Consider the following 16,885-nt stretch of genomic DNA (forward strand, 5'->3'; position numbering starts at 1 on the left):
AATGACCACTAGAAGATGGAAACTGTATCACTGAAGATATCCTACTGTGATAGGATTGTATAGAGGAACTTCAAGAATTGAATGGTCACATGGGATAACTAAACAGGCCTTGGCTATTTTCCTCCATCCTGGATCCCATGTTTCTCTGCCCAGTGTTCAAGGTGAGCCCAGGGTCCTCAGTTCACACGGTTTAACCAGCCAGACTGGTCCAGTAGGAGTTGCACATACGTTTCCTCAAAGTTAAATGCTTTCCCTTATGACAAATGTCATACTTTATGATGTGATCCTTGCATAATATGGTTTCCATGAAGAGAATAAAAACAAATTGTACCCATATTTGTTTATTTTCTGCAATGAGAATACTTATTTTATAAGCTACATATATATCAATCATGTCCTCAAGGAAGAACTGAATGTGTTAAATTAATTCAAACAGTAAATTTGTTTTAAAGACTTATAAAATAAACATTTGGGCAGATAATTTGAGCTACACCTAAAATATACAGATTGCAGTTGTTAGTTTTTCTAAGAAATCTCTAAGCTAGATGCTCAGAAAGTAGCCCATTTGGATTATTGGTGATCTAAAAACAGTAACTGAATGCATGTACATATTTTCTTAGACTAGATTACCAAAGATTGAGTTTGGAAAACCTCGCCCCTAACCAGCTTTCCTTTTAACGATTCTGTAGGTACGCTAGTCATCTCAATTGGTAGATAACAATAAATCACTTTTGTTGGTTTTAATTTCTCAGTGTAATTATGAATTTCAAAATCTACTTTAATCAAAACATAGTTATTCGTGTCAAACTGATCCTAGGTACGATTTTGTGGAAGTCGAAGATGTATCTGAAACCAGTACCGTTATTAGAGGCCGATGGTGTGGACACAAGGAAGTTCCTCCAAGGATAACATCAAGAACAAACCAAATTAAAATAACATTCAAGTCTGATGACTACTTTGTGGCAAAACCTGGATTCAGGATTTATTATTCTTTTGTGGTAAGTAGCTAAACCACCCTATGATTAAAAGCAGACACTGGTTTCATGAAGGATAGAGATCATTTTCTGAGATTAAATACAGTGGTGTGAGGGTGAACAAACTTTATTAATTCCTTATGTTGTGTTTTGTTCCTATCCGTGTGGTCAAAATTCTAAAAGCTTTTTTGTAATGAATGCCATTTTGGATCTAGTACATAAATATTTAGGACATGCATTTTGAAAGAAAGCATAGTAAATTTAAAAAAAGTAAAATTATAGTGAAGTGATACAAAATTACATTTGATTCAACTGAAGCAAGGTACAGCTAAATAAGAAGGTATGTGAGCCTTGGACAGGTTTTAAGAATTAAAACTAAAGAAAATATTTCCCCTTTTTGTTTGAAAAGATGACCATAAATTTCATTACAGGAAAAAAAAAAAGGTCCTGATGATTTTAGTTTAAGTGACAACCCAGATTTGGGAAGAGTCCATGCTGTAATCACAGAGCCTCAGGGTTGACACATGTCTGCAAGATCATGAGATCACACAGGAGCTGAAAGTCTGAGCCTGGTTGACTACACTCAATTTTACTTAAAACACTCAGCAGCCTTCTCCAGGACCACTTCTTGTGTGGAGGGCAGGACAGACATGGATTGGGGGAAGGTTTTGACTGTTAGAACATGTTCAGTATCATGTTTAGCCAACATGTTCACAACAGTTAATTCTACTTGTTAGGTCACTCAAAACATGTATTTTTATTCATTCATTCATTTGGCATCAAGAAAAGATGCCAAAATAGAACACAGTACTAAAAATGGCATCAATATGTTGGATTTTTTCCTCTTAAGAATTAAATTTAGAATTGGAAAAAAAATTGCTACTGTTGTAATCTTAAAGTCTCTTGCATGATGGTGAGCTATGAAACACTATGTGAGTTCCACATCAGAACATTGTAAATGAAAAAATAGCATGTGGCACCTCTTCCAGTTTTAATTCGAAAATAATCCATCAAGCATGGTTTACATTATTGCAGAATCATGCAATGCTGCTCAGCATTAAAATTTAAGTGTCAACGCTTGGTTTCTACATTTCTTTCCCTTTTAATATGTTCAGTTATGTGTCTGTTCTCAGTTGCTCATGGAAAAAGCAGGCTTGGCATGTTAGAATGATGATCGATGGGCTTCATGAAAAGACCTTTATGTCCCACAAAGTATGAAGCACTAGTATGAAGCACTAGTATGAAGTACCATCAGTACTAACGTATGTGCTTTCTGTGATGCTTGGCTTATGACTAAGCTAAATGTCAATTAGAAACACCTTGACTCTAACACAACATCTGTAAGGCAACACCACTCCTTTTATGGAGAGCAGTACAAACATGGGCTAGGGGAGGAATGAATGTTCTTGCTTTTGGTGTCTAAGGTTATGGTGAGAACTTATCACTAATTTCCCCAGCCAGTGTTAACTGGAATATTGGAGAGGCTCTGTAGTTTGGATGAAAATTGTTCAAGGTTACTTTCCTCAGACATTTGCTTCCACCCATACATTGAATTGTGCTGTAACTAAATGGCAATAGTTAGAACATTTTTGTGTATTTTCCTATTGGCCTCTTGGTCTGCTCCACGGAGGTACATGTGTTTCCCCCTCCTACTAGGCTTCTGGCACCAAATATGGTCAATTTGGCCTAACGTGTTTGGCCGATGATCCCAAGAGGCAAAAATCATCTTCTGATACATAGAGATCTTGGGCATGTGGCTTTTGGATACAACTCCTCTGTTTGATTCTTCATGAATAGGCACAGACTATATCACATATGTCTTGACCACTGTTTGGGGAAAAATCTTTTTTTTTTCATGTTAATGTTTTACTTGAAGAAACTTTAAAAGCAGGGTTTATAGATTCAATAACCAAAGCTCAAAACTGAAAGTGGGTGAGAGATAAATTAATAGTAAGGCAGTGAAATTAGAAATGGCAAGCACTCATCGAATGCACTTAAATGATGGTTTTTAGAATGCTTAACATCTTCAGAACTGGACACAGCTTCTTGGTAACCCTACTTTTGGTGGGTACTAGGAAAATTTGAGCCTTAAGAATAATTTCTGACAAGGCCAAGTTCCCTTGGGAAATGGCAAATAGCTGTAAGGAGAAGTCAAGATCATCTCTCTTCTTGTCTCCCATTCCACTTCCTTGCCTCCTCTTCCTTCCATGCATCTCTGTTTTTCCCACCTCAGTAACTATCCAAGTGCATAGGGACTTCTCAGGCTATATGCAACAGTTGCCCAGGACCTCAATATCCACTGCCCTTCAATAAAGTCTGTATGGTCTGTGACCAATGCTTTTAAAACAACCCAGTATACAGTTTTAGTCAATTTTTCACTCTAGCAAACCATGGGAGACTAATGGATAACATTAAGATGACTTATTTTTGGTTGAGAATGATTCCTATATTCCAACTTTGTTTGATGTATTTGAAATTCAATATTTTACCTTTTTCAGAAAGTAGAAATAGACTTGTCATAGTCTCCTCCCAGAGCTGTACTATAAAGCATACTTAAGATTGAAAGCAGAGGTCACCAGCTACTAATGGTATGATACTGAACCACTTTCTTACCATTTAAACACTTTTTAAAATTGGAATTGGTATGAGATTTAAAAATGATAGGAATAATTAGCACAGTACCTAGGATACAGTTAGTGCTCAATAAATGTAATCATGATCCTACCCTTACCATTACTAATTATGTGCACATATATGCATATGTGTATATATGTACGTAAATATTTGCATGTTTATATGTGTGTCTGTGAATGTGTGTATGTTTTCACATAAACACACTTGTACATATCTACATGTATGCAGATCTGAGTACATAATTAGTAATGAGGATTATACATTATGTGTATATACATATATAGATAAATGGCAATGAACTTTCTGAGGATAGGAGAAATATCTTATTCTCATGTGGATTCTGCAAAGTGGCTATATTACATTATGTGTGTGGATTGACACTTTTCTGAGAAAATATGATTCATAAGAACTGCCTAATTTCATTTTCTCTCCTGTTCACCCTTCTTTTCTAATTTCACTTCACTGAGAAGAGTAGATGGCTTCAGAATGCATAATTAAGCAGAATAGGTAATGTTATAAAACACTTGCTTGATATAATTATCTAAATATATTAGGATCTTCCACTATAAATCCAGTTGGTTGGGGAAATAAAAGAATCATTGCACAGTCTTTTCTTTTCCTTGAGGATGACTAAGTGTGTTATTGGAAAGGTGTCCAATTATTACCTGCGGGTACTGTGCAGAGAGTGAACAGACACGATTATGAACTTTAGCTCTGCTTCTTACTGGTTTAGTTTCCTCATCTACAAATGGGAATATCTGACATTAGGTAGTTTTGAGAATTGAATTAGATAACTTTTATAAATGACTCTTCCTGGAATTTAGTAATTACTCATTGCTATTATAGTCATCATTATTATTGGTATAATTAGCATATCAGGTGACAGGTAAGCTTAGAAGTCCTATTCTAATCTCCTAGCTATTAGTATGTGTAAGTGTGTGTTTATGTTTGTGTGTGTGTGTGTGTGTGCCCTGTGATAATAATTCACTTTCCTCATCCATGGCAGAAACATTGTACATTGTAACAAGCATGAAAACTTCATTTTGCAATCCAGGGTGCCTATGTATATGGGCATGAATGCATTTAATAAGGAAGTACTTTTTAAAATTCAAAAATAAGTCATTGGAAAGCTATTCAAAATTTTTCATTTTATTAAGTCTAATTTATTTCATAAAGTGTAGTTTGCTAATATTCATTGTTAATACTTTGTAAAAGAAAAATGCAGTTTTACCAGGCCAGTTACTTAAATGTCTCTGCAGTGAGTTAATTAAGTGGTGCAGTTGAGATTTCCGTTCAGGCCAGGCACAGTAGCACGTGCCTATAATCCCAGAAGCTCAGGAGGCTGAGGCAGGAGAATCACAAGTTTGAGGCCTCAGCAACTTTGCAAGACCCTGTCTCAAAATAAAGTGTAAAAAGGGCTGGGGATGTGGATGTGGTTTGGTAGGTTAGTGTCCTTAGGTTCAGTTCCCAGTACAAAAATTTTAAACATTCCATTGAGAATAAAATTGAAGTGAATGATGATCTTGCACAAATATGATTATTTAAAATAGAAAAAGAAGAAAAGGGAGAAGATGGACAAGAAGAAAATGAGAAGATGGAGGAGGAAGAATAGGAAAACCTAGGAGTTGAACAAGAGTGATTATAATAACTTTTACAGATTCTAATTTTTTCTCACCTAAAACTCAACAGTTAGTGAAACAAAAACAAATTCATCAACAACAAAATAAAAGTATGCAACTCATGCTCATTCTAATTTAAATCCTTTTTTAAAAAATAGCTAGAGTTTAAAGGAATTCCTCAACTGCAAAAATGTGTGCAAATTCCATGTTGATTTGCAGAGCCGGATAAAAATGTTCTGAAAATCCACAGGTGTTCTGGCCACTTCAGCCAGGAGTGTATGTAGAGCCTGGAACTGTCAAGGCATAGGTGGTGATGCCCACAGAAGATTCTGCTTATCTCCATTCTGACCCCTCAGTTGTCTCCTCCTGGAGGTGTTGGAGCCACAAGAGCCACGACATTGCTTCATAAATGCCCACCAGAAGCCAGACCAGGCATGTCCAAGGCCCTGGAGATACAGCATGGAGGAAGATAGGCAGAGTCACTGCCCTCAGGAGCTCTCATGACAGTGAGAGGAAACAGACACTAAACTGTAAGCAGGGAAATAAGCACATTAGTGAAACAGATTATTTAAAGTTCAATAAAGGCAGATAAAAGAGAGCAACTTGATGAGTGACTGGAAAGGGTCCCCCTGCAGCCAGGGGTCAAGGAACATCAATGGGTGTAGACTTGCAACCGAAATATCAAAGGAGACAACCATGGGAAGCTGTAGGGAAAGAAGAGCAAACACTGAAACAGAAAAGGCTGCAATGGAAAGCAGAAGGTATCTTTTCTTTGGTTCCTAAGTGGTTCCCTTGGCACCTTGTCATACAGGCAGTTAGAAGGAAGTAAACAGAAGAGAGGGAAACAGAACTGTAGCTAACTCCTCCCTCAGGTAAGAGTAAGGAGGGGTGTTTCACCTCCTTATCTCAGTTCAACCTATTTTACATATCAAGTAACTTTTTAAGTACTTGGCTGGGATAAGATAGCTAAAGCCAAAAGGTCAGCTCAGGTCAGATGCTAGAAATAAGACACAGCACACTCAGTCTTATCAATAAGACACTCAACAATGTACTGAAATAAATTAAACCCGGGAAGTGGTCAGGGTCAGACAGGAGGACCGCAGACCACAAGGGCCAAATTTCTGCTCAAGCCGCAGAGTGGTTGTTGCAGAGGGCTGGCAAGGCTGGGAGCTTCGTGGATACTGGCCGAAGCACGTTTTCTTATGAAGAGAGCTTCATTGTTGCAGCATTTTATGGGCAAGGGTAGGAAAGAGTTCTTATTTAATATTTCAATAATAGTCTTAAATTTCACCATTTTGATGAACTAGTGTTCTGTTGGGGATGGTTGAGTGAATCAGTTATTTTAATAGATTCCTCTCCTAAAACATACATAATCAGAACTGTAATAAAGTTCATGGGAGAGTAAAGAGAAAAATTTAATATAATCCTTGAGCAAAGGATAATTCGACAAAGACATACCTAGGTCTATAAACAAATGGTAATGGGTAAGGAGAATGAAGGGAAAATTGGGCTCTTGTAGGGGAAGGCAGCAGCAGAGGAGGAAGTGTTGAGAGAATGAGAAGAGATCTAGGCTCAGTGGCACATTCCTGCAATCGCAGTGGTTGGAATCCCGAGGATCGAAAGTTCAAAGCCAGCCTTAGCAATTTAGCGAGACTGTCTGCAATTTAGTAAGACCCTGACTCAAAATAAAATATAAAAATTGGGCTGGGGATGTGGCTTAGTGATTAAGCACCCTGAGATTCAATCCTTGGTACCAAAGAGAGAGAGAGAGAGAGAGAGAGAGAGAGAGAATAGAAAGAGAAAAAAATTAGGTGGAGCAAGATCTAAAATCTTAGGGTAATATTGCTTGGCCTTGCCTCATCATTCATTTGTTTCAATGTATTATTAAACAGAATTTTTACTGAGCACCTATTATGTGCTATACCTTAAATCTTAAGTACTGGGTAGAGAGTAGTGAAAAACAAACAGACTAAGTTCCTGCCTTTGTATAACTTATAACTTAGTAGATACAGACCTGATACTACTAATAATAAACATTTTATAAAAGAATAATAATAGAATCTAACATTTTGGATTACTGTAAAGACTAAATACATGAGGCATTGTATGTAAAGTGTTTAATGCAGTGCCTCATATGCCATAAATAACCTACTGCTATTAAGCCATGAATTACTTATTCCCAGGAAGACTGGCTTAGGAAAAATGTAGAATTTAGAACTTCAGCATTGTAGAGATCTATGCCTGTGCCAACCCTTTCACTTCACAAATGAAGCAATGAACACAGGTTAGATAATTTTATAAATTAGTAAGCACACAGTTTAGATGGTTGCCTGTGGTCACAGAGATCATACATAAGTGCTACCCCTGAGATACAAAAGCTGTGGATGTACTTCAAATAAAAATAAATATATCCCCATGTGTGCACAAAATTTTAGGGAGCCCTGAATCTAATCCATGTCTCATGGATCCACAGATGCTGTTCAACCCCCCCACACACATCTTGCCTCTGTATTATCTGAATTTGGGAATGTTTTCTTGCATGTTGATCAGTCCTTTTGTTTGAAATAATACTTTACTGCTGTAATTAATTTTCCTCATAAACTCCATTTGTTAATCACATGAGCAAATGACTCCCCCAGGTGCTGAGTAAACACATTTCCAGCTTTGAGAGGGATGCTGTGTAATGACACTTGAAAAGTCCAGTATCCTGTTTATCTAGTATTTAATTATATGGACATGTTACAAGTAAACTTTCATCCTTGAAAACCAGAAAGATGTAGTTATTTTAGATGACCATACTTCCTTATATACAGAGAACCTTTTCTCGGTAACTGTGCCTTTGGTGCATTGTTATTTTGGAAGATGAAGAAAATGAGAAAAATGAAGATAAAAGCTACTCAACTACATTAGAAAATGACTTGCATATTTAAGACACACTTAAGACAGAGCAGTATTTCTTTGTGAAAAAGTGTGACGGGAATTTCAGTTAAAAAACAACTCCACCTAATATTTTCTTATAAATTTAACAAATATCTCTGAAAAGTCACTGTGTGTAAGAAGAAAGAAATGAGAGTCCTATGATAAAATGCTTACAGAATATTCCCAGCACACAGGAAGAGGAGTAATTACCTTCATAAAAATGGGGATTATTGAGCTGAGCCAGGGAGGGGAGAGCATCCCAGGAAGAGTGTGGTGCTTTAATGAGGGCGAAAAAGAAGAAAAAGGGAAGTGTTTCAGAATACCCTGCGGAGTCCATTCAAAGTGTTGCTGGAGTAGCTAACCACTTACCATCCACCTGTAGAAAAGAGATAGAGGAAGCCAAAAGGACATCAAGATGATGGTTTTTAATCTATGGGTTTCAAGGAATGCCAAAGTTCAGGACTCCCTGGTAAAACTACAACTGAGACTGTCTGGAATAAAAAGTCCAAGTGGGAATGTACTAACTGTGATACAAATTCAGACACAAAGATATTTCTAAGGGCTCTGAGGTCAATAAAAGATGGGTACACACAGTACTCCCACTACTGAGGAAACCACTGGTTTGGTCACAAATGGTGATAGACAGTCACAAACAGGCAGGAGGTCTGACAAGGCAGGTAGATGCCCAGCACAGGTGAGCTTAGCAGGTGGACTCAGGAAGTGGAGAAGAGTGAGGCGACCCTTCCCTGTGGTCAGTGCCAAAAGTAGGCTGCCCAAGAGGACAATGTGGAAGTGGTGGGCTTCGGGAAAGGGAGAGAAATGGAAGAAGTGGTGAAGGGAAGAGATACTTAAAGAGACAAAAATGATGGTTGATGTCTCCATACCTGTGGGTGGAAGCGGTGATATGGAAAGAAAGGTTTCCTCTATGGAAGAGCAAATGGCTATGCAAACCCAAAGGGTTCAAAACAGTGATCTTTACACTTTAGCTTTTCAAGCTGTTGTCTTTGGCAAAAGTCCTCAGAAACTCAATTCTACCCACTCTGATTCTAAGGAGACCTCACTGACCTCCTCCATTCCCTAGAGGGATCCCCCGCCAATCTGTCAGGAACTGTGGAGAGACATCAGTCTTCTCCCAAGTGGACAAAGGAATTAGAAATCAATCATGTAGATGGGACTCCTCCAGCCTTGAAAACAGCTGTCCTTAACGTTCCCTTTATCAGTGGGAATGTGACAGATTAAGCTGACCTCCATTCAAGAGTGTTGCTTTCACCTGTAAGAAAATTGAGCTACAGATTCAAAGTGACTCTTCCCTTGTTTTGCAATTGAAAATTGGAGTCAGACAGGAAAAAAAAATGAAAAAGAAAGATTGAAAGGCATGGAGCCACCTCTATAAAAGAAAACTATAGGAATAAATAATCAAGTAATCATGGCTTCTTGCCTGGGTCCTGCTAATCACTTCCTGATTGTTCTGCCTAGCTTTCATCTCCCCTACCCTCAATCCATCCTGTGCATGGTTGCCAGCTAATGTAGAGCAGTGATCGCATTATTTTCCAGGTGAAAAATCAAATCGTGAACCCCTCCAGTTTCCCACAGAGAACTCTCCGGATACTTCGCTCTGTTACTCAAAGCAGAGCCTTCTGTGTTCTGTCCTCAACCTAACATTCCAGCTGCAGTTCTCCTTCCTTTCTGTATTTATTTTTCAGTCTAGACAAATGGCCTTGTTCCACCACCTCATGACTTCCCACCTGTAGTTCCAGGCAATTAAATTTCCTATATATATTTCTACAAATACCCAAGCCTTCCTTTGCCTGTCAAAGTCACATTCATGTCAGAAATATTGCTTGTCCTTAGCTCCTCAACCCCATAAACTCTTTCCTTTTGTTAAGTACCCAGATTGCTATTCTTTATCAACATTATGGATTTTCAAAGAAAAATAATATATACATAGCCCAAATACTCTTTGAAAACATGTAGAAAAAGAAGAATCAGAAAAAAAATGAAGGCACCTACAGTTCTCATTATTCAAACAGAACCATCATGAATATGTTGGCACATTTCTCTCCAGTCTTTTCAACCCTTAAAAGCCCATGAGTATGTCTCACTGCCTCTCCCTCAGTGAGGGCTCTTTGAGGGTCAGGGGTGGCTTACTCCTACAGGGTCTACCACGGGGCATTGCTCTGAACAGGGTTACCATGTTTGAGTTGAATCAACATGCATTCATTGAGTAGCTAAGATTCATCTAATAGTTTGGAGTAAAAGCAATAAAAAAAACAATCTTCAATGCTGTATAAAGAGAAAATATCTTAATAAACCATATACCAGGTTTGCAGGAACCTGAAAGTCCTACTGCCTGTCTCATGTTGCTTTGCTTCAGAACTAACTGGACATTGGAGGAGGTGGAGGGGACAGGTGGCATAAGAGGAAGGATGAGGAGCAGCAGATGTCAGTCAGAGGAACTGTGAAGTGGAAATATCACTCTAACCAAGCATCTGTCTCCACAACCTGTGCACCTTGATGTACATGCAGGCAGGTACATCAAGAACAGCCTGGCCTTACCTCAGGCTGTGTCAGTGTGACATCAGAGTAGACACGATTCAGGTCCTTTGTGGACATGGCATTGAGCTAACCTTCTTCATGAACAGCATTCGCAATCCGGAAAGACTCAGGGATTCTGAATAATTATGAAAGGTCTCTGGAGTCCTCAAAGTCTATCATTCCAAAAGGTTTTGCTGAATCCTCAAGAGCTTTACAGAACTTTAAGGGAATCCAATGACGTTCATTTTATTTTTTTGAGATTTTTGTGTACAGGGTAGATAATGTATGAGTCAGAAGCACTGATGACCTGGGACCTGTTGTTTCAACTGCCCAAGCTGCTGTTTCTCCATATGTAAGATGTGATGGGTCCACCCGCATCATAAGGCTGCTAGAGGATCATTTGTAAATTCCATGGGTTTGGTAGGGAGTCTGGACAAAAGAGACAGCTAGTATTACTGTTTTCATTAAATGTCTTTGGAGTGTTAGAATCAAATTGTGTCTGTTTTAGTTTAGACTACAATTAAAGTGCCATAAAGCCAATGACTTAAAATGACAAAATTTATTTCTCACAGTTCTGGAGACAAGAAATGTAGGTCAAAGTACTGGTATTGTTCTGGTGAGAGCCCCCTTCTGGGTTGTAATTTGCCTTCTTCTTGTATCTTCACACGACACTGTGAGAGAGTTCCCCATCTTTTCTAAGAGCACTAACCTATTAATGATGGATCCATGTCCTGACTTAACTCCCCAACATACCATCTCCCAGCATATCACAGTGAGGATTAGGGTATCATTGTATGAACATGATCAGGGGTGGGGAATGAGAGGTGGTGGGGGCATGGGAATAGAGACAGTACCATATCCAAGTTTCCTTAAGAGGTCATGGGTCCAGATAAACACAGGGAAGACCCTTAGAGTAGGATTTTACCCAAGAGCAGCTATGCAGTGTCAACCTGCTTTGCAGTTGAGCAACACACAACCCTGAGGCAGTGTGAGAAGGACCAGAAACCAAAATAAAGCTCCATTCAGCTATGCTACATTAAATGTGCCTTCCATTGGTGAATCCTTTTTGAACTGTTAATGAAAATAATCCTGAAATACACCTTTAAGATTAAGATTCCAATTTTAATAGTAGCTTTGGATTTGAAAAGTTCCTTGATGTCATAGCTCTAGAAAGGCTTTCACTCCCCATATAATTCTTCAAAACATTGTGCAAATATGTGCAAATAGCACTTAATATGTTCTTTTGGCCCCAAACTAGACAGGTCTCTGAAGTGAATAGTTGTTTAAGGCCACAAGTACTCCATGAGATTTTCTGGCATTTTTTTAATTGCTGAAACACTAAAACCAAGTATTTGTACAAGAAAATAAAGGACACTAAAACCTCTACAATTTTAATCTCTACAATAAACATCTCTATAACAGGTAAAAATGGAATATGAATAATTAATTAAGAATGATTTCATTTAGCTTTGATAGATCACCAAGCTTGGGAAGAGATACTTAACTATTATAAAATAAAACTATGAATACAGAGACCTAACCAAGAAATTATTTCTGAAAGAATATCAGAATTATAAAGGCAGAGATCCGATTTAAAATTTCAGGCCAGTACCTTCTTTTGATTTAATGTTACAATTAGTATAAACAACTGTGACTGATTCCATTTTCTTCTGAGCCTTTTGTAAGAATGGCCCTTGTGTAACAAAAACTTATGTGCTATGCATCAATATTGAAATAAAATGGTATTGCTGAGGCCAGTTGCCAGCAGAATGGCAAAACAGATTCACTTTCATGGCCCCAAGTTCCTCTTGCCGTTAAGTACAGATCTGTGTGGCTCCCATTCCATCCTCATCAAATGCCTGAAAGATGTCTCCTTGCAAATAAAAATTACCAGCAGACCTTGCATGTAGACTAGGCTGTAAGTTGATTTTCTAATTAATTCAGTCACTTATTCTGCAAACATTTTTTGTGGTCTCAGCTGCTGCATTTTTTGTGCTCAGCTTTGTGGTTCCACCCTAGTCCTGGAGTTGCTGATAAGCAATGAAACCTGCCCCACTTCCAGACATTCAGGTGAGGCAGACATGGGATAAGTCATAGCTGTAATACAAACTGAGGGGTTTCCTAAGAGGAGAGAAAAGAGAAAGTAATTGTGTCCCAAGGAAAGAGAAGGTGGTCAGGAAATGATTAACAGAGAAAGCAGTAGCTGACCCAAGGAAGAGGTGGGGCATCCTTCAGTCTAAGCCCAGAGAACAAAAATGAGTCACTGGCTGATAACAGTTTAAAGCCTTACCCATCCCAAGTTATTTGCATTTAAAAGCAATAAAGCCTAAAAGCTAGAGGGAAGAAAGTTGGCCAAAGGCGGTTCAGGCTTAAACTATTGAGTTTAATTCAGCCAGCAGAAATCATCGCAATTCCATGAGAATGATCTGTAACCTATTTAATGTCATCTAAGAATTTTTTTCTTTCTTAAATATAGTTACCCAAGACTGAGCCTAGATTTACTGAATCACTATATTTTATGAAAAACTTAATTTTAAAAATAAGTCTAAAGTTGATTCTGATGTGCTAGCCAATTAAGAATTGTTTTCCTTGATAGACATTTCTAAAGCAGAAAAGAGCCTGAAAATTCATCGCCTTGTCTGATGCTACTATCTCCAAGTTCACATGGTCTTCATTTACTGCTTCCATCGCTTGGAGCTCAGTGGACTTGCTTTCTGGCATGAGTTTTATCACTAGACACATGATTTAGTACAAGGCACAAGTTAGTTCCTTGGTATATGTCCTACTTGAATTCATGTTTTGGTTCAGAAGCCTTTTGGAAAAAAATCTGTGAACATTTCTAAAATACCTGCTATGTACCAAGCACACAATAGAATTAAAGTAAGTGAAATATGGAGAAGCACTTTGTAAACTGTAAATGCTCCTTTATTAGTCAGCTTTTCATTGCTGTTAAAATATCTAACAAGAACAACTTAGAGTAGGAAAAGTTTATTTTGGGCCCATAGATCCAGAGGTTGGGTTCATGGTCAGCAGACTTTGTGGCTCTGGGCCTGGGACAAGGCAGAAGGTCATGGGGAAAGGTCAAGGCAGAAGGTCATGGGTAAAGCTGCTTCCCATAGCAGCTGGGAAGCAAAGAAAGAGGGTAAGGAGCCAGAACTAGAGTCCAAGGGCATGCCCCCAGTCACCTACTTCCTCCAGTTACACTCACCTGCCTATAGTTACCACCCAGTAGTCCATTCAAACTATTAATCCATTAAATGGATTAATCCACATTACAGCTCCCATAATCTGATCATTTCACCTTTGAACATTCCTATATTAATAAAGGAGCTTTTAGGGAAGACTTTAAAGGTCCAAATCATAATAACCCCACGTATTTTTGAGATATCACTGCAAATTATGGGAGTGTTTCTGAAATATCCCTTCTGAAAGCCCAGTATTTCTCTCTTGAGTTCACACTTTTACATTAATTTAAACATATTTAAGTCCCATTAAAAGAGATCTCGTGATTCTTCCTCTTAATTCCATACCATCTACAAATCAAACAGCATTCTGGTTCACACGTGTTATTAGTTAATTGTCTGTGTAGAGCTATCGTGTACCCCAGTCATCCACTTTGAAGGACAATATTTGTGTTCTGTTATGTTCACAAAAAAAGAAAACAAAGCAGCCCATTGCCTTAAAAACACATTCTTCCCTTCGGAAACTGGATTTCATTTTCAGGACACCACCTTACCTACCTTCAATTGAGAGAAAAGTTATTCGTTTTCACTATTATAAAGAGGTTTACTTGCAGAGAAAAACACACCACGCGCTGCCTGTTTTCTCAACTGTCTGCAGAGGGAATGAGGACTTCTGTGCTGAGGGGGCCTCGTGGGGAGCTACAGCAGTGCCACCCCAGCCTCTCCCCTGCTGTGGGCTTGTGTGAGCTAGTTTTTCCAAGCAGCTGTACAGTGTCAGCCTTCTTTTTCCCCTCTTTTAATAATTTCTGCTTTAATGGCTCCTCATCCCATTCCAGTTTGGATGACGCATGCCTTATCTTATTATTTGGACTGGTGGCCTTAGCAACATATTTTTAAAGGAAAGAAAAACATCTCCATACAAAACAAATACGATTATTTTCAAAAAACATAAGTAATGGGGGGGGGTCCTTCTCATCCTCCCCTCCTTTTATAGGTGAAGAAGGGTCATTCTAAACACACATGGTATATTTTAAACAAAATTGAATAAAGAAATGTGTAGTACTCGATTTATCTGTTTACACTCATATACAGTAACTGTCAAAAGTGGTTTTGAAGTGGCTGATTTAATAAATAACTATGCATACCTACTGTAGGCTCAGAAGGGGGAAATTCAGGGACCTAGCCCACTTTCCAAGGAGAGTTAAGACATTACTTAACAGTAGTAATGGTTAGGATGGGAACAGGTTATGAAAGAAGTGTGGGGAAATGCCATTTAGTCACTCACTGGGGTGAACAGAAATCACTTCACTGAAGGAGGTGGCAGTACTTCAGGAGAAGGGAGTGCTGCTTCATGGGACTTTGACATCCCACCACCATTAGTCTCTATTCCATCTGCTACAGTTTGGGCAGTAGAAGACAACTTGGCAATGAGGCCACAGGCAATTGTCTTTTCTCTTCCTGTTGGAAAAGTGCTGAGATTTTTCTTCATCAGTGAGTAACTTTTTACCTCCTTAATGTTTTTCTCAATAAGCACTTTTTCTCCCTTTTCTTCTATTGTTCTGGATATGATGACCATAATCCCTTCTCTGGAAAATACCAAGAATATGCTTCTGCCTTATTTATCTGCCTAGAGGAGTGCCCTTCCACTCCTTTTCACCACAGCAGCCCAAGGATGTTTCTCAGGCTCAGTCCCAACAAGTGCCCTTCAACTCCTTAAACCCTTCAGTGGCTCTCCATTGGCTGTGATGAAATCCAAACACTAGCTTGGTAGCAGAGTATTCTCTGATTTATTCCTGTCAGCTCTCTAGCTCTTTTTCCCTAGCCCAACCTTCACCTGTCTCCAACCACATGTGCATCACATATTTCCAAGAATACGTGTGGAGTATTCACAGGCTTTGCAAATTATGTTACTTTCTTTGCTTAGAAGAGTCTCCATAAACAATCTGGAATTTGCATCTAGGCTGTGCTACTTACTAACTGAAGAGCCTTGTGCTATCCTAGTTGGAGTCTTAAACTGCAAAAAAAAAAAAAAAAAAAAAAAAAAAAAGAGTGACCAACAGAGTCCTTAAGACCAGAGATAATACGTCCTGGTACAGAGGTGAGCAGATCACAGGTGTGCAGGGTTATCACCTACTTCTGATCTTTCAAATTTCTTTCCAAGCCTCACCTCTTAAATTGGGGCCTCTTCTGAAGCCCCAATTAGAAGTGACTACCTCCTCCACATGCATTCTTCTACTGAGCATCTGTAGTAATTTATGATACTTACTTGTTAGTTTTAACCCTCAAATTCCACAAGGGTCCTATCTTACTTGTTTCCATCTTTCTAGCCTCTGATGAAGATCCTTGCACAGAATTGACACTCAATACTATGCATATTGGTCAAACGAAGGAATTGTTGTCAACAGACTTGCGTAGACATTTGTTTTGATATTGGCTGTTCAGGGAAGCCAGACAGACAAAAACTGGAAACAAGAATTTTCCATTCAAAAAAATCCCTGTGTTGCAGCTCAGAACGCTGAAAATACCCCCAAAAGAAACACGTGTGTCACTAAGTAGTGACGTCTAGGTAAATGGTTTTTCTCACTAGTATCAAAAAGTATTGACATTTACACCATCTCATGTTACCTCCCATCATTCTGTCACATAATTAGATGTGAACCTGCCATTATCAGCACATTCTTTTTTTTTTTAAGAGAGAGTGAGAGAGGAGAGAGAGAGAGAGAGAGAGAGAGAGAGAGAGAATTTTCAATATTTATTTTTAGTTCTCGGCGGACACAACATCTTTGTTGGTATGTGGTGCTGAGGATCGAACCCGGGCCGCACGCATGCCAGGCGAGCGCGGGAGGTATGGGATGTCTCCTGTTGGGGAAGCAATATATTTACTTATCTGTACCTCCTGTTGAGTTTTCACAATACTGAGCTTCAAAATCCTGTTCCCTAATGTCTTGTGGCCAGCATATTGACTGCTATTGTTTTCTGCAAAGAACCCTAATTCATCCTTCTGACAATTACATTCTCCATA

At 38.7% G+C, this 16,885-nt stretch overlaps 1 protein-coding gene across 3 annotated transcripts in view; it reads left to right on the forward strand.

The window, feature by feature from the left end:
* PDGFD (platelet derived growth factor D) overlaps window positions 1–16,885 on the forward strand; it is a 229,116-nt gene that overhangs the window by 151,407 nt on the left and 60,824 nt on the right. For all 3 annotated transcript variants that reach the window (XM_081282693.1, XM_081282694.1, XM_081282692.1), the window contains exon 3: window positions 818–998. In XM_081282693.1, coding sequence (XP_081138819.1) covers window positions 818–998 — 181 coding nt within the window. The remainder of the gene's footprint in view (window positions 1–817; window positions 999–16,885) is intronic.

This window comes from Spermophilus citellus (genome assembly GCF_964194105.1).
Source record: "Spermophilus citellus genome assembly, chromosome: 2".
NCBI lineage: Eukaryota > Metazoa > Chordata > Mammalia > Rodentia > Sciuridae > Spermophilus > Spermophilus citellus.